At 44.6% G+C, this 23,904-nt stretch overlaps 2 protein-coding genes across 2 annotated transcripts; one reads left to right on the top strand and one right to left on the bottom strand.

The window, feature by feature from the left end:
• Positions 1 to 4,160: 4,160 nt before the first annotated feature.
• Positions 4,161 to 16,914, bottom strand: LOC131290999 (uncharacterized). The gene is given in 9 exon segments (XM_058320190.1): positions 4,161 to 5,061; positions 5,424 to 5,675; positions 5,759 to 5,943; positions 6,061 to 6,394; positions 6,482 to 6,920; positions 10,058 to 11,368; positions 11,574 to 12,342; positions 12,441 to 12,676; positions 16,749 to 16,914. Coding segments are annotated over 9 exon segments (4,245 nt in total). The 3' UTR covers positions 4,161 to 4,508.
• A 4,115-nt stretch (positions 16,915 to 21,029) lies between these two features.
• LOC131290797 (small ribosomal subunit protein mS29) lies at positions 21,030 to 22,517 on the top strand. The gene is made up of 2 exons (XM_058319973.1): positions 21,030 to 21,161; positions 21,228 to 22,517. The coding sequence occupies exon 2, from the start codon at positions 21,306 to 21,308 to the stop codon at positions 22,458 to 22,460; it is 1,155 nt and encodes a 384-aa protein (XP_058175956.1). The 5' UTR covers positions 21,030 to 21,161; positions 21,228 to 21,305; the 3' UTR covers positions 22,461 to 22,517.
• Positions 22,518 to 23,904: the final 1,387 nt, after the last annotated feature.

Genomic DNA, 23,904 nt, shown 5'->3' with positions numbered 1-23,904 from the left:
CATGCTAGGCACTTGTTCTATATATGGTAAAGAAAATAATAAACAATGCACGCCTCCTATTCGTCGAAACTCTCCTTACTATTCGCCGCGATCATAACCGTGGTTGCCGGGGTCGGTAACTTGATCGCTTCGTTCGCGTATCAAACTGTGTTCTAGTTGTGTGCTCAGCGGAGCAAAGCGACCAATACGTCCGGGCGTGCTCTAGTTGTACAATCAATAACGTCGTTGTTAGACTAACAAGCAAATAAAGCACAAGCGCCACCTGTCAGGTACATGCTCACCCCCATTATACGTATCAACGCTTGATTGCGTATGGAAGATACCGATGTGCATGCGGAACTTAATTGTTTTGCTCAACGACACCACCGTGAGTAACAAGGAAGATCAACCAGGATTAACTGACAGGTAATGGATATGGTTTCCTGGTTTTCTCTAATAATGATTGGTAGCAGCAACAATGGCATTCCGATGTATGTCACGTTGTACCACTTAAATCTCAATACCACCATGTACGTTCGCGTTTTCCCCGCATTCTTCTTCTGAGCCATTTCTTATCAAAGTTGTTACAATGCTTCGCATTCGGTTACCGTCCGATACCGTTTCGTTTGCGTTTCTTAATTAAAAAGCCGCTCCTACAGCTATGACACGGAGTGTTTTTGGTGACATTTGTTTTGCTAGTAAATACTATAGAGGCTTCCTATCTTACAGTTTCGGTATATTTGTTTTTTTTTTTTTTTGTATGGGAAAATGGTTCAGTTTTCGCTGCTGGAAATACTTCATCGGAATTCACACGGGTGCATACCGCCCGGATGGTTTCCACGGAAGGCGCTACGATGGCAAATGCGAGGAAATGAGTAAACATATCGATAATGCTTGGTGTATGTCCTATCCTGTTCCGTACTAGCCTTGTTGGGTAATAAATAAATAGTGTTTCTGGAGGACATAAAAGAGCTAGATATATGTTTTCGTAATCGCGTATTATCTGATCATTATTGCGAATCTTTTAATACATTGTCGAACTTATTCGTATTAGCACCAATCGAGCGAATTACGGAAAACAAACTTATATTGTATTTACAAAAAGGTTTGTGCTAACGTTTATAGTTTTGCACTGCAACGCTCCAGGTGTTGGTACACGTTATGCTAAACATTGCCCTTGTGTTTCGTGGTGTTAACAATCCATTATTGATCGCAGCATCGGGGAGATCGATCAACTCGTAATCAACTCGCAACAATTGTAAAAAGGTAATGGTTATTATTCTTCTTTGAGTATGTGGTGTGTCGTATATGCATTGAAATATTCAGCAGGAGATCAGTGTTATGTGTGTGTGTGTACGATGTAGTATAGCTAAACTGGTTCTGAAATTTCAACACATGAATATGATAAGCAATAGCGAAACAAGTGATGCGGGCTTAAGAGACACCTGGTTTAATTGATTAGCCAAATTTAAAACAAGGATAATAATGTATCATATTTTCTGTATGCAAAAATATCGCTCCACGAGCGTTAAGTAAACTGAGACGGAATATACACTTCTTCCGTTTTGCAAGTCGAGTACTTGAGTTTAATGATAGAGCCAAAACGGTACGCGTAGGAATTTTTCAATTTCGCCCAATGCTGCTATTTCCTGCCTGCCGGTTGTATTTTTCCTTTATATGTAAGCTAATTAAAAGGATTGCTCGCTGATTTCATAGCTATCATTTTCATCGTTAAATAATTTCCGTCACTTCCGCTGTACATCCCAAGTAAAGTTTAATATCACAGTAAGAATTACAATACACTATCGACAAGCATAGCATTTATCTAAACGTGTGAAGTTTGTGCGTTCTGCGTGCTCTACATAGTACACCGGGAAAGGAAGTGTATCGAGGCCCACAACAACACTAACCGTACCGCTAATTTCGTTTGTTTTCAAATAGAGAGATATTAGTTAGAGATACATAGAGAGAGACTGGGATAAACACGCACGTACTCACAAACACTTAAAACATAACATAATTGACACAGACGCTTTCTATGGAAATGTTCTTTTCTAGTAATCCAATTCAATTGAATTTGCTTTAAACACATGGGATTTCATTAATATCTATTAATGCTCACACCGCAATGTGATGAAAAAATGAAAAGAATTGAATACCAATTGAACTACATGAAGTCTCCTTAATGTTTATATTAATATAAAATTCGTTTCATTTGAACGTTTGTACTTTTGAAAATTTAATTCGGTTGTCATTTTAATTCACTAAAATACAACGGTACGATTAGTGTTGGCAAATGTGCAACAGTTTCTAGTTGTCAACAAAAAGTTTAACACAATAAATTCTAACGATGAAGTTTCTGCATCCTTTCAATATGTATGTATACTTTAATGCTCATGCTTCAAAAAAAAAAAAAAAAAATCTCACGAGGTGTAGTTGATTGAAAATTGTTTTTTGTTTAAATATTTGATCGATTGAAAATACTACTATAACAAACATTACAATCAAACCATGAAAGCAATACTAAATAGTTTTTTACACGAAATATTAATAATAGTCTTCGAAATTACTAAAACGCACTAAACAAACTATCTCAAAAACACAACACACGTCTAATACTACACACAAAAAGACCGAGCAGATCCTCACAAAAAAGAGGGCAAACGAGCTATTTTAACTGCAAGAAACTCATGCATAAAGTTATAACAAATAAACTGACTGATTACGCTTATACAAACAAATATTACAGAAGCATCGTTTGAAAACAAAAACAAACACACGCTTCTTAAAGTATGTATTCTACTCTCCAATTTTGGAATACTTGCAAATTGCACACAACACAATAAGTCGATGTTAGTTAACTTCTATCAGAATTTTTCTACTTATCGGATGCAACAAATTATATTGCAATTGTGTGTTTTGCATGCAGTACCTATTTCGCATGATTAAAATATGGTTCAACTCGAAAAGAGACCGTTTTGTGAGTTGGCTAGCGCTCGCACATATTATTCGATTCATTCGTACAATCAGCAGTATGTACAGACTCAAATGGATACTGAAATATCATTCTCTCTGCCTTTCATGTCAGAACTAAACAAGCGTTAGATTTTTTGTTTGTTTTTGTTTATGGCGGTACAATACTAATTGTGTCAGTTTGCATACTTTTCTATCACAAACGATTTATTGTTCTAGCTTAATTGTAATTTGGGCAAGATATTATTGATACAAGGAAACGAGAGATGTATGAGTTGAGTAATTCTGATCTTACGTATAATTGCTTTTATTTACTTCATCATGAGCCATTAGCATATTTGAATCAGCATATCCTGAATGCTGCTATTTCAAAACTTATCGTTATCATTATTGTTTGCTCAGAACATCGAATGTTGCGTGACCAAATTAAGTACTGAAGTTCAAACACCAAACATATAATCTTCGAAAGCAAGACAATCTTGCTTTGGCAAGCAAATGCTTGGCACGATAACCTTTCGTGTATGCTTGGCATAACATCAAAACCCGACGTAGGGTTTATTCCTCCCCTTCACCTTTATCCAACCAGATTCGTTATTCAAGTATTGAGTAATGTTCAGCATTACTGGGAAGCTTTATCAATATAAAAACAAAAGTAGTGCTCATCAAATCAAAAAGGATACGCAGTGGTTTGGCAATTCGATGATGCATCCGAAATTATTAGAGTATCTTAGTCGGCTAGTCCCCAGAGGCTATGCATGATTGTTTTGATGCTATCCTGGAACGCATGGGTCCTGACGACGATTTCGATATGCCTTCAATCGCCTGGACAGCAGAGCAATGAGAAATCAATGCACTGAATTCATAATTCTGTAGTTCAAACGGTAGAGAGCACGAAATATGGAGTAGCAAATAAAAGCTTTAAAAAATGTAGAGCTTCTCCCACGAGAACTTTCAAATTCTTAGCTAAGCGGGTCTTCTTCTTCTTCTTCTTGGCGTAACGACCTCTTGGTCATGCCTGCCCGTTAAGGGCTTACGAGACTTGTTTCCCTGTTGTACGTGGATAGTCAGTCCTCTCGTACAGGGGAGGGTCCGGTCTCGGTTGGGATTCGAACCCACGCCGTCGAGGTGGTGAGCCCCGGCGCTCATGGGCCGATTTTCTAACCGGCGCTACCGCTCGGCTGTCGCGGACCCCCTAGAGCTAAGCGGGTAAGGTTACTATGATTTTAAGAATGCTAGTGCTAAAGGCACACTTCTAATCGATATTTTGCCTGTGTGCAAGTGAGCCTCAAGAACAGGGTGGTGGTAAAAGTCTAGAAAACAACGGCAGCAGCACACCCTCGGCCAGTCTCGGTTCATTATTGCCTTGTCCTCAAATGTCACCTAATGCAAAACACACACCCTAACTGGTAGGCTCGGTAACGGCTTCCTCAACGCGACAGCCGCTACGACTAACTGCCAGAGGAGTTAGAAAATTTGTTACTACGCTCGGAAGTATGACTGGGGTGGTCGGGGCCGACCGACGAGTAGCTGCGCCGGCTTGAATGCTTGATGTGATGTCATTTGGAGCAGTTGCCGACGGAAGAAGTAGCGTTGCTTACCAGTGTATTCAGTTCGACAGTTGGCACAGTTTGCGGCTGGCTGACGAGCGACGGTGGTTCGCTTTCCTTGGCTACGATAAGCGTGAACTGATCCTGCTCGATCGGTTTCTTCAGCCAGTCACCGAGGTCTTCCTTGCTGAACGCGGCGAACAGCTCCCGCTTCGCCTGCTGATACTCGTTGACCGACATCTTCGTTTCGAAGTACGTCGGCTTCACTTGACGTAGCCGAACGCTCGGTAGGCGCGCTATGATGGCTGCATAGCGCCGGTAGAACGATTGTTTCGACAGCCGCGACATCTTGTTCGTGTTTGTGTTATTGTTGATGAGCTTCCCGGTGAACGAGTTCACAATCTCAACCTCCGAGCTGTTCGTGATCCAGTTGATGCTGAAATTAGGAGGCTTGGTTTGATTTCGCGATTCCGCCGACGTCATGAGTGCCAGCTTTGGCTTGTTCAAGCGATACGGCGGGGGTAGTCCTTGTATTGCATTTTCTATCCGTCCGCAAATTGCTCTGCAAAGAAGGGGAATTTATTAGTACTTATTTTTGAATTACAATTTGCATAAAGAGAATTTTAAAACCTATACGAATATGAGTTATAGTATCACATCACATTGTATTAATCTAAAACAAACTATCTTGACGGATCAACATAAAACATAAAAAATTACAGAACCTTCTGGCTCTATATTTGGTTTCTGACCAATACAAATTTCATGGTGATAACATTTGACAGTTGAAAAGGTTTGAAATTTTCTGATTTTCTTTAAGGTTTCATCAAGATTGGTGATGAAGCTTTGAGCTATTTCATTGAATTAACATTACGTCGTTTTTTGCTCATCAACATTGCTTTACGTCGAAGTAAATTGGCTTACCGATACATGTGAGCCGGATGAAGCAGGCTACCGAGCACAATCGAGTGCAGATAGATCGGCTCGATCACGGACGCCAGCATCGACCCCTGCAGGCCCAGCACGTTCCAGCGGGAAATCTTATCCGAGCAGGACATGGTCAGCAATCGCTGGCCCTGTAAAACGCCGTCCCACGTCTGAATGCCGTCACTGCTCTTGACCGGTATCGTTCCCTCCCCTGATTCCACCTTCGTTCGTAATTGACCACGTGCTTTGCTGCAGAAGAAGAGGTATACCGAATAGGATGTAGTAGGCGCAGAGACAGAGGCTGCCAACGCAACTTGCGAGCAACAACGTACCGATTGGGATGCTTGTCCACATCCATGCTATCATTTTCGTGCGGACTGAAGACTCGCGCGTCTCCGCATGGTGCGGTGTTGATGTACAGATGGAAGTAGATGCCTTCCTTCAGCGTGTACAGACTCGAGTCGTTACTGGGTTTGTTGAAAATGACTTCCGCGTGCTGCGTCGCAATGGCCGGTTTCTGCTCGGACGCGTTGCTTTCGCCATCGGCCGCATCTGACTGAGAGGGGAGCGCAGGCTCGGCAGCTGCCATCGTGCCATTGGACAGCGTCGTTCCGCCGCTGCCGATCGTCACCACCGTCTGCCCATTGCCGGGGGTTGGCGACGTACTAGACACCGGTACCGACTCCGGTGTCTGCTGCTGTTGCTGCTGCTGGCAGAGCAGGTCCAGCTGGCTGTAGAAGAAATCCATCAACCCGCGCCGGGCGATAATTTCGGCGTGCGAGTCGTTGATGACCGAGCCGGTCACGCTCATGTGCTCGCCGCTGACGCACTTGGTGCCGGTGGCTAGCGAGATCACCCGCGCCGTCTTCACATCGTACCCGTGGGTCATCACAAACCCGGCCAGTACCTTGCGCCTGCTGTAAACGTCGCTCCCCTTCATCACCTCGTTGAACTTTTCGATTACCAATCTGCGGGAGGGGGGAGTAATGAGAAGAAATCAGTTATTAGAAAACCAACCGATAGCAATCATGGTCATTGATGGCGCGGATACGTACTTGCCGACGGCGTCCGCGAACGTCTGCGGTAGCTCGAAGTTCTTGTTCTGCTTGAAGCTGTTGTCCCCGTTCAGCGAGACGCTGTTCGAGCCACCGAGCGAACCGTTGCCAGCGCCCGACGTGATCAGCCCGAACTTGGACTGCTGCAGCGGGCTGAACGAGATGTTGCAGATCGAGGCGAGGGCCGCCTTGGCTGCCGCGTTCTTCGCCATCTTCTTCGAAGGCCCGGTACCCTCGAAGCGCTGGTTGTCGTTCACCGTGACGACGACGGTGAACTTCGAGTGCTGCAGCCCATCGGACGAGACGCACTCGAAGTGGGCATCGGTGAACAGCTCGTGCAGCAGCATCACGGGGCCCTTTTCCGGCTGCGGCTTGGGATGGTGTCCAGCGGCGGCGTTGCCACCGGCACGGGACAGGTTACCGGACGACACTTTCAGCTCTGCATTTTCCCAGCCATTGCGGCAGCGTCGATTGACAAGATTGTTGTGGAACGAACAAATGACAGAATAGTAGGCACATACATACGCAAGCAGGAAAATAAATAAAAAAAACAAACAAACAAGAGAACAAAAGGTAGATTATAGAACGAGACTTTCGAAATGTAGGCGACAACCGCGCACGTGTTTCACATATAATAGAAATTATACTGGGAAAAATTATATCGTGGGAAGGATTCTAATACTGCAACAACTATTAGTAACAACCAAACAAACAGTGAATGAACACAGCTTAGAGATACTTTTCAACGGGCAAAACGGGACAACTCAAGATTCAGTACACGCACAATGAGGTAGCAACCGGGCGGTGGAGGGGGGAAAACTAGAACAGGTGAAGTTGAAGACTTTAGCATTCAGTAGGCGCTTTCGTAGGCTATGTACAAGGGTGGATTCGAACTTTTGCTTCCAATTCACCATACGTCGAAAACATAACATTGACTCCCGAAGAGCAGTAAGCAGGTACGTTTGAGGCGAACAAAAGTGAATGGATTTGAAAACTGTCTTCCTAAAACCAAACAAAATCTGTTCTGGTGTCCATATAGACTCAGACGCTGCTCGGTGGCAGTTTATACTGTAAAAAAAGCATAAATTCAGCGCCGTATCGTATCATAGCTCGCTAATACACTTTTTTACCATGGTACAGCTGCGGTTACCGCAAATTATAATATCCGCCTCGCTCTGTCGCTGGAAAATATTATTTACAAAAAACGAAAAACAAAACTAGAACAGAACTCTTGCAGTTTCTGTACCCATTCTTGGGCAGGTAATCAATTAGCTACTTATTCAATCAATTAGAATCTCGGTTGGTGTAAACGATATATGCAATTAAAAATTATGTAACGTTAAACATCAATGAAAAACACAAGTGACGGACGACTCAATGATGCGGTATTAACTGTTTACTGTGTCAAGTGTAATGTAAGTTCAATGTGATGTAATCGTAATAATAAAAAAAACTAACTAATCTTCAGAAACATTGCATCAATCAATGGCCATGACAAATGTGGTAGTAATTTGGAGGCGCGGTTAAAAACAGTGATGTTAAGACCAAACATAAGCGTGCCTTAAACCATTTATCTATCAACCGTTGCTTTATGTTCGCAATGTTTGCTATTTGCAGATGTACCATAGGCAAATCGTCCAAAAGCTAAAAGAACACTAGGTTTGCTCTGTATACGACGTTTGCTTTGCAACCGTTTCTGTTGGAAAATGAGGGAAAAAACTAGAATGGGTAACTTATGTTGAAAGTGGGAGAGAGTAGCGAAGCAAGCCCCAATTTTCCAACATCGACACATGAATAAATTCTGCTCTTGCTCATATAACCGAAAGCACTACAGAAGAGGTACATACACAACACTGAATGAGTCCCTTTCTTTGCCAATTCAATTTGTCTACACAATCTATAAAATCAAAACAATACTTTAGCAGTGTTCATCGTATGTGTTCGAACGTATTGATCAGCACACGACTAATGAGTGAAAAAGTGTTGACATGACCGGCAAGATTGGATGATGAGAGGCTTGTACGTGTTGATGTCCCACAAGTTTACTTATTATGATTGTCTGCGTCTACGAGGTTTAACTAACTAAGAGGATGTGCTGTAGTAATGCCTGATTGATGATTCTAATAAAGAACACAATAATGCACCACGTAAAATACGACTACTACTCCCACTGCATGCATTGGTGTATACTACAGCCGACTGAGGGAGGGATGACAAGAAGCCGACACTGAACCAAACGATTATGAAATGCACGTGTGAAAAGGAGAAAATATAGTCATACATAGCTTGCGAGCTGACCACAACTGACACCAACCGAGCATAAATAATTTGATGCATAGATATATGCATGTTAGAGCAAACATTGTCCTGCTACATTTGACATTCCTGATAGCATTGGCTCTTTTCAAAATTTTGCTACAATCTTCTGAGCTGAGTTTGTTTTGGTCTAGATAAATTTCAATTACAGTAAAACACAACCTCATTAACTCTATCCCTGCTCAATCAAGAAAGTGATCAAGTAAAAACGACAACCTGTAATTTAAAAAAAATAGATGTAACATCATCATCCATTTCAATTTGTATGATGCCAAAACTAGCGCCCTACTTGGGGCTACAAAAAGAGCAAAAAATTGCACATATAAAATGTTTGATCGAAACTATCAACAGCTAGGACAAAAACAGCTCAACCAAATGATCGTGTTGGAACCGGTGTCATTGCAAAATCCCGTATTAAACGAAGCGTTCCCTTTCGATAACTATTGCGTTAATCCCCTCGTAATGAATGTTGCAAGTCAACATGGCGAACTGGATTGTTTTCACACCAAACTTCTCGTTGGTCTTAGTCGTATCATTGAAGCAAGGATTCCAAACGAGCTCATGTCGTAATACAATTTATCGCGCACTGCACCACCAGCAGCTAGTGCCGATTGTTTCAAGGACTTTCGCGTGGTGTTTCTTCATTTTGATGAAGTCTAAAAGTTTTGAACACCTCATTACAACGGGTAGACCGACCCTCACTAGCAGCGCTGCTGTAGCGAAGATTGGTGAAATGCAAGGCACTGAAGATAATCAGAGTACGCCTCGTCGTGCAGTAAGTAAACGTCACTGCCAAACGCGCGTGTCGGCGCGGACACGAACTTCCCTCGAACGGCACTCACATTTCCAACACGCGAGGCACAGCGGAACTTTTTTACGCCAAGGACCATCTGTGGACTGGTGTTATCCTCCCGCCGAGCCAACTTTACGCTGTAGCGCAAGAGAAACACCGTCCCGCCTGCCATCATCCTCCTATCCTAGCGTGCAGTACACCGGAATTCAATATGCGAAGAAGAAAGTTTGCTCTAGCGATGCATTGCAATCATAAGGCGGGGGGGGGAAAACTGAAAGAAAGATAGTTAAACCTTTCACGACAATGAAATTATTTCGTATTATTACAGCAGTGTGATAATACACATAGAAGAGACGGAGACATCGAAAAAAGGAAAACATACGATGTAAAGTATAAAAGAAAGAAGATAATAAAAAAAACAATGAAAATAAAGTATGACAAAAAGGAGAACTCAATGTTATACTTGCTTTCGAAACGCTTCTTCCATGCTACAGCCTTTTCATTGGTATTTTTAAATAAGTCTAGACTTTGCTGAATTTTTTCAACCACTTGTCGATGGCCGTTTTGCGCGTTGGGAGCGTACATGGGGGAATGGTTGGCGGCGATGGTTGCGGCAGTAGCGGTGGCGGCACTGGCGCCGGAAGATGAGGATGAGGAAGAGGAGGAGGAGGATGGCGAGGGGGGAGAGCAGGTGGGCACACTGCCGGCAGCGAAAGCGACGGTGGAAGACTGGTGGTTATGTGTGCCGCCTCCACCGCCTTTAGCTTCGGGTTCGCCACCGCTGCAACCGCTGCCGACCGCAAGCGTGGAAGCGGAGGGGGGAGCCGTCGCGATCATGCTGGTCACGGCAGCGGCGGCGGTGGCGATGGCGTTGGTGGCGGCCGTGGCCGCCGTAGCCGGATTCACCACGGCTACGGTCGTACTACCGTACATCGGAGCCTTCATGGTGCCGCCGGCGGTGTAGGGAGAGGAGGAGAGGAAGGCGTACGATTTTGCGGTGATGGCCGCGGTCGAGCCGAGGAGTTCGTTACGCACAGGCGTAACGTAGGTGCTTCTGCTGCTGGCCAGCTGCTGCTTGTGCGTATGATAGCTGCCGGCAGCATGCATGCCATGCAGCTTTGGCCTAAAGGAGTCGTACGGCATGGAGGATGTAATGTAACGGTGAAAGTCCGCCGCGGCGGACGGTGTGCAATTCACAACGGTGCCCGGTTTGGCCGTCGCCTTGGCCTGGTAGTAGGGAGGAGTAGTGTTGGTGGTGGTGTTGATTGTGGTGGTGATGGTTGGACTACTCATGTTGGTTGTCCGGAAAGTGTTGTGTTTGTCGTGCACACCGGTCCCATCCATACCGCCGCTACAGCCACCGCCGGAACTCACCATTCCGACGACGACCGGTTTTGCCTCCGGTGATGACAAAGATAACGACGGTGGCGTCGTCGTCGTCACCGTCGTCGTCGGCGGCTTTACAACACAGCCTATCAATGGAAGCATCATAATGCTCGCGTTGCTACCGACGGTGCTGATAGCGGGGTGTTGGATGGGAATGAGTGGCAAGGCTGCAGCAACGTCGGGAGCGGCAGTAGCAGCGACAGCAGCAGCAGCAGCAGCGGCAGCAGCAGCAGCGGAACAGTTCAAAGGGATTGGATGGGCGATGGCGGAGGAAGAAGAAAAGGTGTTGGTGGTGGTGGTGGTGGTAGTACCGGTTTGCGGGACCGCACCGCCCGCACGTGTGCCGACACACTGATCGTAACTGGCGTTGTAAGTGGTTCCAGTCGCTGCAACTGAGGAACGATACAGTACATCGATGAAGGGGAAGATTAGATTGATTCGTGGAACGGTGAGCGGACGGCGGGTCTTGGAATGGGACGCAGTCTCGGCTCACGACGGTCGCATGAGTTTTCGTCCGGAGAGTGGGGGGAGGAGAAGGAGTAATGAGATTTGGGTGGATCAGGGATTGGGTGGTAAAAATAAACGTTATGCATTTACTATTGGTTACTATACTGGATGCCGCTGTTGCACCCCCCGCACGCGCGGAGCTGGCCTCAACGCTGCCCCCCATCGTGGTGGGTGTCTGCTTTTCCTGCTTCATCGGTATAGACGATGGCGTGGACAGCGATGATGACGGTGACGGCGATGATGACGGCGTCAAGAACGACGACGCTGTTAGAGCTGGAGTCATCAGTGACGCCACCAACGGCTGGGAGGACGTAGTCTGCAGCTGTTGCGCCGGCTTGTCATGGGCAGCGTGCTGGCTGGTCGGCTCGCGCTTGATCACCACTGCCGCCGGCACTTTCACACTACTGCTTACGCTACTATTGTTACTACTATTGAGCGAATGTGCGACGCTGTTCCCGATGTCGCACTGCCGGTTGCTGGCGATCGATTTGGCATTGCTGTTGGCCCCTACTTTGCAGCTGCTGTTGCTGTACGCACTACCGTTATTGTTGCTGTTGCTATTGCTGTAAGAGTTGTTGCTGGTGTTGCATGAATTGACAGTGATGCTTTCGGGCAGTGAGTCGCCGTCACCGCCAGCGCTGATGATCTCCTGCATGCCCGGCCCGGCATCGGACAGCGGGAATATGCTGTTCTCGATCATCGGATCATCGCTGGTGAAGTCGACGTTGTGCAGCGGCTCGATCGGTGTCAGCGTCGCCCCATCCTTGAACTGGATGAAGCTGCGCAGGGCTGAAGCGGCCGCTGCTACCCGGGCCAGCTTCTTGCTCGGTCCGGAACCGACAAACTTCTGCCCATCGACCTAAAAAGCAAACCAAATAACAGACACACAGTCAGCACGCTGCCAGTAGGACTCTCTCTCTCTCTCTCTCTCTCTCTCTCGTCCCTCTCGACACATACCACAACCGATATCGTGAAAAGGGGTGCATGGACCGGGCCCGTCTGCGACTCGACCTTGTACACCAGGTTGCGCTTCAGCTCGTTCAGCACGGCCACCGTGTTCTTCGTCTGCGGTATCTGCTCCTGTCGCGATTCGCCCGGCTTCGAGGAATGCTGCAACTTGCGCCGTTTCCGGATGGCTGAGGCAGTAAAAAACAAAAACACAAGAAACCGCTACGTCATAAACCCACGCAAAACTCCACCACGGTTACGGGAAACGCTTCCGGAACACACGCGTTACAAGCGTATAACCCGCCCTTCTAATCCTGGCCGGTGTTTATGGTGCCGAAGGCCGTTATACTCTTCTTCGCGTGCTGCGGGACACCTCTTGGTTCCATTTTTGTTTTGTTTTTCTTTTTTTCACGCTTACCTGAGGAAATGGTTCCTATTTATAGCCAGCGCAGTGTCGAACCGTTCGAAATTGTGAAACATGGAAGAAGAGGAGAAAAAATGCTGAATATTAGTAGTTATTTTGTCAAAAGGAAGACCACATTCTGCCAGCCCACGTCACACATCGTTCAAGCATATTTGTTATTTATGTATTTATTTTTTACTTTCACAACGTGGTTCATTTTTTGTCACAGATTATCGCGAGCAAAACCCACGCAGCTCCAACGGAGTATGAGGGAAAAAAAGATCCTTCATTTCGTTACCGATAGTTTTCATTTCACGATCGAGTCACCGTCGACCCACATACCCTTCTTCCACCTGCCGGCTGGGAAAACAAAAAAAAACTACAAATCTGCATCCTTTCCCCCGTAACTTGGAATTGTGGAGTTTTATAACAATAAGCAACCAAAGTTTGACGTCAATCAAGCAAACGGTGCAAGTAATAAATTCTACGAAAGAAAGAAGAGTTTCGACATGCGCACACTTATTATTAAAGTTGCAGCATTTTAAGTGCTCATCGTAGTAGATGCTTTAACAGTTTGATGAAAAATGTATCTTGCAGTTAATCTTAAACTGAAGTCGGGCAATATGGCTTTATCTCCATGCTTTAATCGGATCAAAAAGATGAGTATCATACAATACAAACTATTTCAAATCAATCATGGATGATATTTTATGTCGAAGAAACATTTTAAATAAATGGCGACTTTAGCCACAATTTATAAAATCTTAGAATGCTGTTTGGCGTTCATTTAGGTCGTTGGATGTTATCCACAATATTCGAGTCGTATCTCATACTATTTTTCAATTGTTTTGTTTGAGATTAACTAACTTTACTCATAATGTTACACTTTTTGTTAAAAAGCAAAACAAAACATGAAATGTAACCAAAGTTATAACAGATGATTTTTCAACAACTTTAATATTTGGTAAAATTTTATTAGGTTGTTGTATTCTACTCTTTTCCAGAAGTCTACGCTTTTCCACACCAAACATATTCAGCGGCAGACAATGTGGAGTCGGAGATCATACAAATCAGATATATTGTATTATTATTTGGTTGCGCTACAATTGGCATTTGGTGGAAACTAGTAACACTTTTTGCATATTGTGAAATAATTTGTTCAAACAAAAGTTTGAAACAACGCAATATGATGTGTACTCCACTCCACTTTCTCCACTCACTTTCTTCCCATGGTTTCTGAACGTGTTACACATATTGAAGAAGTTAGTGTATGATGTATGATCTGTATGATAAAACCCCTGTCCTTCGCATTTCACGCAATCTGAGCGGTAAAAAAGCTTTTGGTATCATTGTGTCACAGCCTTAAAGAGGCTATGCAAAACAAAAAAAACACAAAAAGAAATACGCAAAAACCAAAATTAATATACTCCCGGCTCGGAACATTTCTTTCCCGAGGTCGCGACCCACTCTGAAAAAAGGCAATAAATATTAGTAGTTTCTATGGTAGTACATTTCAAATCCGGCGGCAACGGGCTCGTCAATGTCCTGGGCTGCAACCGAGCCATTGCACGTTTTACGCCACCCCGAGAGCTAGCGCGCTAGTCGTTAGTACTACAAATCACCGCAAAGACATAAATAAATTTAAGGAAGCGAGGCCAGGGAACCAACGGCGGTTAAAACAATGTCCACGATGCGGCACTGCCCGACCGAAAAGGGTGGTCGGTAGACCTATTGATTTTATCGTCGGTGCAAATATACCTCACTCGGGGGAAACCGGTTTGGGAAATTGAGTACTACTGCTACTTCGCTAACCGAAACTGCTAAACCACGAGCACGTTATATCCTGTGAAAATGTGGCAAAGTAGGTGAAACGCACTGTAAGCGGCCCCACGGGGGCGAATTAAATACGCAAACAGAGAAAAGCCAAGGCAGGGTTTATGTTAATTACACCGGCAATAAAACCATAAAGCCAACCGTTTCCTGGCGGAGACGAGCTGATGCTGAAAACGAAGGGCGCTTCTTCCTCACGCCGGAGACGCTTCGAGTGATCAATTATTATCTAAACCGATTCCTCGTTAATTTGTAACATTCTCGACCTGACCTAAATGACGTTATAAAAAATAAATTATCAAACATTAAAACCCTCTTCCAACCCCAACGCCTATCGATAACAACTGCATTCTGCCTCGCTAGGACGGCGTTGTGGCGCGCAAGCTGACAGCTATTGAACGTAAAGAAATAAGCTTCCGAAGGGGGCAAGAATTCTGAGCCAGATAAAGGTAACTTTTTCTTTTGGCCCGTAATGCCGACTGGCGAGCGAGAGTGGTGGCGAACGTGCGGGTGGTTGCCCCATAAAAATTAAATTTAATATCGCCAACCTGATGGACGCCATTTTCGAGCTCCCCTTCCATTAAAACTGGAAGTATTTTGTTGTTGTTTTTTTTTTTTTTTTGCACGTCGCCTCTTTTTTGATAAGATTTTTTGTGTAGTTTGCACCAACACCAAAACCCGATCCTTTCTACTGTTTAGGAGCTGATCCCCCAGGAAGTGTCGGAACTAATCAGAACGATGAACAGACAAACGTTCATAAAGGGTCGGAATATCGCCAAGGAAGGAAAACATCTCTGAAATATCATGCCAGGGCGAAAACAAAAGCTCCTGAGCTCAGCATTGATAATGATATAAGAATAACAACTTTTAGATCCCATGTTAACCTCTTTTTAATATAACATTAGAATAGGCAAACAAACAGCAACAGAGGGATTATAAAATTTGAATATTTTACATTCGTAAAAGGATGAAGAACCAGCCACTGTTAAATACACAGAATGATGCAATGAAATGTGGCACAGATGTCTAAAACGTGTAAATTCAATAAAACACCGGTATAAATATTCAGAGTTCGCCTAACGAGTGTATATGTTGCAAATGAACGACTTTGGGTAATTTATCCAATTTCAGTTTTATTAGAATTTTAGAATACAACGCTACTTTTACATTTACACTACATAATTTTAGTAGTGTTTCAACAATTCTCGTTTGTGCCTACTTAATTAAAATAAAAACTTCATGGAACAAAACAAATAATACCAGCAGAGTTCCTATTTTTCTTCCGATGTTGAAGTTGTGGAAAATATAGTTGTAATCGAACATCGTAGCTCCCAGAAAAATCGCGTTAAAAAGGACATTAATAAAATAAAAGAGCTGCTATAAAGTGGCCAATCCAAACAATGCCTAGCGTGAACAGAAAGTGTACGATAGTAGGAGAGAGAGATTTAGTTTGTTCTAACCAGCAGCACACGCCACGTTCCGACAAAACCCGGCGTAATTTTATGAGCCTCATAATCAAAGCAAACCACCCGGATTCGCTTCGGTCACGTTCCATCAATCATCCGGTGTACGGACAACATCATTCGTCGTTTCCGCACGCGACTTGGGATTTTGTTGGTATGGGGCCATCGGTGCGAAAAGGCATCGTCGTGAGACTTGTGTTTCAAATTCCAACGAAACGATACAGTTTCTTCATATTATAAAAGCCACCACAGGAAGGATGGATTGGTAAACCATTGGTGGTAGAGGTTCCATTGGCCTGGCTGAAAAAATTATGGCTGCCGCATTGGGAAGGTTCTTTTAGGCGGCCGTCAAAATGTTGTTGGGGCAACACATTCTGGCGCTTAGCGGTTTGGCGGAAACAAGGGTAGGCAAAAATCGTGCCTTTTAGGTTCTCCTACAGTTCCACCAAAGCTAGCAGAGTGCCGCTCGTATGCAGAACGGGTGAAATGCAATTGTCATTGCCAGATGCTGCGTGTGTGTTCGATTGTTTGATTTTCCGATTGATAATGAAGCAGGCTTTCGACCAGACAAGCGATACACACCATCGGCACGTTCTTCCCTCAACCCGGAATCGATTTTACCTGCCGATGTTTTGCGTTTTGTTCCACGCCGTGACGTAGCGCTCGGCATTCCGTGACAGGCTGCACCGGATGATGTGTAACTACCGCTGGTTTTGTTGTTGATAGCGTTGTTGTTGTTACTGATATTGATTTTGTTGTTGCTACTGCTGGTAGCGCTGCTATTCATGTTGCAGTTGTATGCTCGATCGGTTGAATGGTGTGCTGCTGCTGCCGCCGCTGCTGGTATGCCGAACTCGCCCGGTGTGCAACTCGGTAGATGGTGGATGGTTTGCTGGTGGTGGGGAGGGTGCGGTGCTGACCACGGCACTGCGACGTTTTGCACTACTGACACAACCCGCGCCCGCCGTTTGCACAAACCGTACCCGCACAATTGGCCAAACACTCAGCGGATCGGTGCGGCCGTTAAAACAAAAACACAACCGATGGGAGCGACGACGATGGGAGGTTTGCGGTTCGATGCTGTTGACATTCGCACACTGTGTCCGGAGGAGGTACTGTCGCTTATCTACACGCAGAACCACCCGCCTTGGGCGACCGATACGGCACTTCTATCGAAATCCCATAATTGGTTCTATTTTCACGCACACCACCGTGTGCGTGCGCGCGCGTGTGTGTGTGTGTCTGTTTATGCAGGCGCACGCGCGCGGTAGTTCCGGTTGCGGCCTCCTGGCGTGGACGACGTACGGGCCTGTTTTCGCCGTTCGGAATCGCTCATTTCATACCTGCGAATGTTGCAATGTTTCACCTAACGTTCTAATTATCACGGCCGCACGCTACATTCCTCACCCACCGCATACACTTCACATTAAACACTGCGAGGCGCTATTGCTTGTTTCGTTTCACACTAGGAGACGCTATTCTTCCGGCGACACAATAGATGCACAGTCTTAACTGGAAAGGAAAAACTTGGTCGTCTCAAATGAAGCATTCGGCCAGAATCCAAGCAATTCTAGCTACACGTATACGATCCAAAACAATAGCGCACGCTGCCTTTCACTTGCGCTAGCTGCCAGCAAACATTAGTAGTTCTGAATATTCAGGCTTCCTCTTTACATGCTTCTTGAGTACAATGCCAAGTGGATTGGTGAAAATTATTTAGAAAAAAAAATTGTTTCTAATTGATAGAGCATTTAGAGCGAATCGACGAAGGTTCGTGATTTCAAAGAAATCGTTCCTGCAGAAATTCGTCTACCCCGTTTCTTATAAACTTCCATTTATTCCAAGCGTGACGGCATCATGGAACTGGGAAATTCCGTCCCGACGATAAGTTGGCAAATAGAACTAGACGGTTGGGCTAGATCAGTGTTTCCCAAATAATTTTCCTCGCCGTTCTCACATTTTGAATTAGTACCACTCGTTTGCCGACCATGCTATTTTTGAATAGATATTTTAACACGTTAAGCGCTATGCGCAAATTGCACTACTTTCCGTTCTGCCAGCGATTCGTAGAAACGCCGGCCTACCAAACCAGCTCTGTCGGTCCGAGCGGGCCGACGCCGGCATACGGGAAAGAACGCTGTCGGCCCCACGGGACCGACGTATAGCTTAACGCAGGGGTCGGCAAAGTGCGGCCCGCGGGCCACATCCGGCCCGTAAATGTATTTTAGTGCTTCATAACCCATCCCAATTTTTATCGGATTTGTTCACGATGTCAGGTTCATTTTCTTCCCAAAGAGGATAATTGTTTAACGAGGTGTTACTGTTGTATGTTCATCAATTACATTTTAAATATTTTATGTTTTACCTCTTTTTATGCAACTTTGCTATTTAGAAAGTTAGAAAGTGAAAATATTGAAGCATCGTTTAACACGTTAAGCCCTACGCGCAAATTGTACTACTTCCCGTTCTGCCAGCGATTCGTAGAAACGCCGGTCTACCCAACGGGCTCTGTCGGCCCGAGCAGACCGACGCCGGCTTACGGGGAAGAACACTGTCGGCCCCACGGGGCCGACGTAGGGCTTAACGTGTTAAAGTATCCGGCCCGCGCCTTCGGTTTCTCTTTAATCATCTGGTCCTTTTTGAAAAACGTGTGCCGATCCCTGGCTTAACGTGTTAAGCACAACAATAGTATGGATCGTATTGCGCACATTGAGGGCTTCACCCATGTTTGAATCCACGAGGGCTATTTCTAAGAATCGTCGTCAGAACGGAAAGCAATGCGATTTGCATATTATGCGTTATTCCTACGTTTATCATGAGGCCAACCTGCACCTTGATTTTCAAGAGAAATAATATTTTTTTTTTAAATTTTTTTTTAATTAAACCCAACTGGCTACACACACCTGACCTTTTAAATTAAGCCAAACTAGTAGTTGATGGCTTTTGGAAGAAAACAGTTTGGGAACCTCTGGTTAAGACCAAAGCTATGTGGACATTGTATTCTCGGTATTCACCTGGTGGAAAAGAGCGTTTGCAGCGTTCATGTCCAGGTTGGTTACCAGATTAAACGCGGTTTTAGCAGAAAACAATGACATAAAACGGGCTGCTATATCCATAACCTTCATAAGCCTTTTTATTTACCACTTGTACAAATTAGGACATCAAAAGTGCCTATGTTACGTGGGCAATTCCATGGCTTAAACAAAAACGACCATTCTTGCGATTCTGTTAATCCTATCACCGATGACGAAACGAGAATTGTTACCCTACAAACACAATTTTCACCATAGCACCAGCAAATTCAAGGGTTCGCAAATTCGAAGGAATCACGATTCCTGACGGGAAGCACGATTTTATGGGTTCCGCAGAAACAACACAAACTGATTCACACACATTGAAAGAATACTTTGGCGTCCAGCATGTGTGCATACAGAATGTACGTTCATTCTGTTGTGCACTATCGCTAGGCTTGCTTTTTATCAGGCGTCACAAGATTCTAAAACTCTTCTGCAACAACAGGTTCGTGTTACATTGAGTTTCATATGAGCTCTGCTCTAAACAACTATTGATACTTTATTCACTCCAATTTCAAAATCAATTGAACACAGGCGCCAAACAGGTATATAAGCACAACTAACTTAGCAGACTGCTGGTGCGAAACTGACAGTTCATTTGACTGTGTTCGTGTCCTAGTGCGTATCCGCACTGCATTGCATCGCATTACATCTCTTCCCTTCACTTGCTATCGTTCTCTTTTTCGCTTGCATCAAAATCAGCGCAACTAGCGATTCTTAGCCATTTTTTCCCTTCAAGTTGTTCTGCGCATCGATGCAGCAAATTAGTTATTAAGATTTAGCGTTGCTTACACTGCTATGCTCTCAATTATCACTTTTGCACGTTTGATTTACCGATGGTTGGCCGCCAACAGTAACGCGAAAGAGAGCTGCCCGTTTACAGATTTTTTTGCAATAAGTATCCGGTCCCATCGAGTAGATGACATTTGCCCAAAGTCGACAGGTAGGATCGTGTGGAAATATGACAACCTGTTTCCGAAGCACATTTGCAGTGGTCGGCAAGCTCAAGACGAAAGAAACAAATCCTAAACCATTCTCCCAGCGTGCAAAATCGTCATGCTATCTCGTTTTGTTGTTAACAATTGTCAATTAGACAGAACGAGAAAGCACGATGATTTTGCGCACTGGGTGATTTGTACTCTCATTTTGTGGGGGGCACATATGACAACAATCCTCTTCTTCTTCTTCTTCTTCGAGGAGGATTTACTCCAGGACGGTTATTGAATCATTCAGTATTGTTCATCTCCTTCAAATTCCTTCTTTTGCCCTTATTAGCCGAGGATTTTATCTGTCATATTTGCCCAGACTTTTACTGTCAAAGTTGGCTTTGGCAGGGCGTTTGGCATAAAAATGATGTCCGCTCGTGTAATAACGCAAAGTTCCACAAAATGGATTTTGCAGTTATTTGATCATTTTCATGTTTGAATGTTCTTTGACAAAAATTCCAGTTGAAAGAAAATCGGAACCGGTCGTACCCAATTCCGATTTTGAGGAAGGAATGGATCTGTCAAAAGCGTTTGCCAGAAAATTTCTTGTAAAATATGACAGATAAAGTCCTCGTCTAAAAAGGGTATATTGGGCAATGCTTTGACAATATGAAAAGTATGTTCTACAGGGCTCGTCAAGCTGAAATCATACCATCCAATTTAATTTTCGTTCTATTTTTTACTACCATACCCATTTCCTTGTATACAAGCTTTAACGTTGCCTGTACGGTTTTGCCGAGTGTGAATGTACTTTCCAGATGAACACCTTGCCTTGGAATGTCAACGAGTGTAAACAAACAACCCGATTGTCGATTTAAAGCGCATGAACACATTGGAAATGTCAAAACACCTCCATGCGTACCGGGTCGGTCCACTGTGCAGCAGAAAATAAACAAATTTTGGAAAGAATAAAACACTTAAACACATTGTCGTAGTGCGGTTTAGGATAAGTACGGTACAGTTGGTTTTTATAGGTAATATCAGTCAGATGAAAATGTGTGCTAGCCCTTACAAAAGCTGATACGAGGATCATTTTTCAGATCACCCATTTTCCCAACCCCGATCAAACTTGTTTACGCAATCAACTCTGCAGTGCAGTCGAATATTTATTGTTCAATATGATGATCAGGAGGATAATAAGAGGCATGTCTTACTCGCCTCGTGCCCTGTACTCCACGGCTACGGCCAATGCACCGGTGACAGAGAAGTTCGATGAGTTTCGCACGATCGAGCAGAACCCAGCAAAGCACAGCCGCGCTGCATTAAGCCGGTTCTACACCGTGCCGGTGGAAGTGCGAAAGCAAATATTTGCCCACGGCGGCCTACCGAAGAACTTTGAGAAGCAGGTTAAAACATTCAACGAGTGTTGTCTGATGGTGCGACAGCCGGCGGTGGAAATTATTGAACATCTTCAGCGGACCAACTTCGAGCGGCCGGTAAACAGATTCGTCTTGTACGGTGAGGATGGTGCTGGAAAATCGCTCACGCTAGCGCACTTGCTGCATTACGGACACCAACAGCAGTACGTCTTAGTGCACGTTCCTTGGGTACCGAACTGGATGAAGCGGGCTCGAGAAACGGCCAACTCGAGCACGATCGACGGTGCCCTGGATCTGCCACTGGATGGAGCCGCATGGCTGGTGCACTTCAAGAGCCAAAACGGTCCACTGCTAAACAAACTCGGGCTCACGGTGAGCCGCGATTACGTGTGGACGAAGCGTGAAACGACTCCGTCTGGCGCGCCCCTGCTGGCACTAGTCGAGCACGGCATTAGCCGGGCCAAATTCGCCTGCGACGCTATCGCAGCTCTACTGCACGAGCTCAAGCAGCACTCCTGCTCGGGCCGGGTGAAAACAATGGTGCTAATCGATGGTTACAATGCCTTTTTCCACCCGCACACTCGCATACTTACGGAAAACAAAGTCCGCATCACGCCGGACCGGATCACGCTTACGCGACCCTTCCTGGACATTACCCGCAACGACTGGACCAATGGTGTGTGCGTGCTAGCGGTGGATCGGCTTGCGCTAACGGAGGAGCGGATGGCCTCCTGCCTGCCGAAATATCTGCTGTACAGGGAGGGCTTCGAGCATCTTGATCCGTTTGTGCCGATCCGTGTCGACGGATACAACGACAGCGAATACCACAGCTGTATTCAATACTACCTGGATCGGAAGTGGATCCAGGCGGCCGAACCCGGTTTCGAGGTGGAGCTGAAGATGCTGAGCTGCCAAAACCCGTACCAACTGATGCAGCTATGCTCATCCCTGTAAATCGCAAGAAATTCTACTGCTGTAGTGCATCTTTTTGCTTCCCTGGCATAACGCTCATTTCCGGACATACCTACCTTCATGCTCCTCTGTCGATCATCAACCGACCTACGTGCATGGCCATCCTAGATCCCTTGACATTTCCTTTACACTACGTAATCAAGATGCACCGCAGTAATAGTGATGAGGTTTAGCACCGCAGTGCTGGCGTGATGAGGTTTTCACCATAGTGTATTTGTAATGTTTTTTTTTTACTGCATTTCATATAATGTATGTGCATTGATATATGTTTAATGCAAACCATTTTGCTAGTAAACCTTAGTTGTCATTTTCGTTTGGGTTTGTAACGGAAGAAATTTTCACCTATGTCAACTAGAAAAATAATCTAATGCATCCGCAAACGCAATAAAGAATAAAGTAGCGTTGAAACTGACGAAACATCACTGTTACTTTTTACGGTTTAATCTAAATCAATATCAATGGTTTCTATCTAATCTAGTTTGCAGGTGTTACTCTCCATCAACACTCTTCAATCCTACCTTGCGTAATTCTTGATACGTGCGTAACGACCCTGTTGGTCATGCCTGCCCGTCATGAGCTTACTAGACTTTTTTTCCCTTTGAGTACGTGGATAGCCAGCCCTCTCGTGCAGAGGAGGGTCCGGTATCGGTTGGAGTAAATTGTTAAGAAGCTTTCTACAATTTCATGTTCCGCCGGTCATGGAAACTGGTTGCGTAGCATAAATCATTTCACTATACAATGTTGCCGTTTTGTATGTTTTTTATGTTATAATTGAGATATTTTCTTTCAAATAGTACTACTATAATAAACAGAAATACACTGTTTTAACTGCTTACCATTGAATACGAACCAAACCCAGTATGCAGAGAGAATGTAAACCGCCAGATCGGCATTGATTAATTGTTTAATTATATTTATTTTACATCTTTTTCGTTCCACGAACAAAGGCCTATGTTTCTTCGTTGTATTTTCTTTAGATAAATTTTAAATTTTAATAATTTTCATATCCACCTGCGATCGCCGTTTTTCCCGTGCAGTTCATCGATGCGGTAAACCACATTTGTTCTTTTTTAGTATAAAGAAAAGGTTCTTCGCAGGTTTCATTCACCGTAAACCGGGACTGATTGCTGCCAAAGAAACTCCGATATGTCTCTTAAAACGAATACCATCGCTAAGGACATGTTTTTTTGGTGGCCCTTCCGAACACGATCCGGTTACGATCGGAAAGTCATCGGAACTGCAGAGAAATTTGATTTAATGCGTCCAACTTGAACAAGACGTTTGTTTGACCCTTGTATTGATTAACCTGACCAATTAATGAAATATTAAAGATGCAAAACCGAATGTGAAACCAGTAGTGCACAGTTTGGCGAAGACGAGAAAAAAAACACACATAACATTAACATAACGCTTATAGAACGGCTTG

The sequence above is a fragment of the Anopheles ziemanni genome, chromosome X, assembly GCF_943734765.1.
Source record: "Anopheles ziemanni chromosome X, idAnoZiCoDA_A2_x.2, whole genome shotgun sequence".
Taxonomy (NCBI): Eukaryota; Metazoa; Arthropoda; class Insecta; order Diptera; family Culicidae; genus Anopheles; species Anopheles ziemanni.
This window is presented reverse-complemented; position numbering and strand designations above follow the sequence as displayed.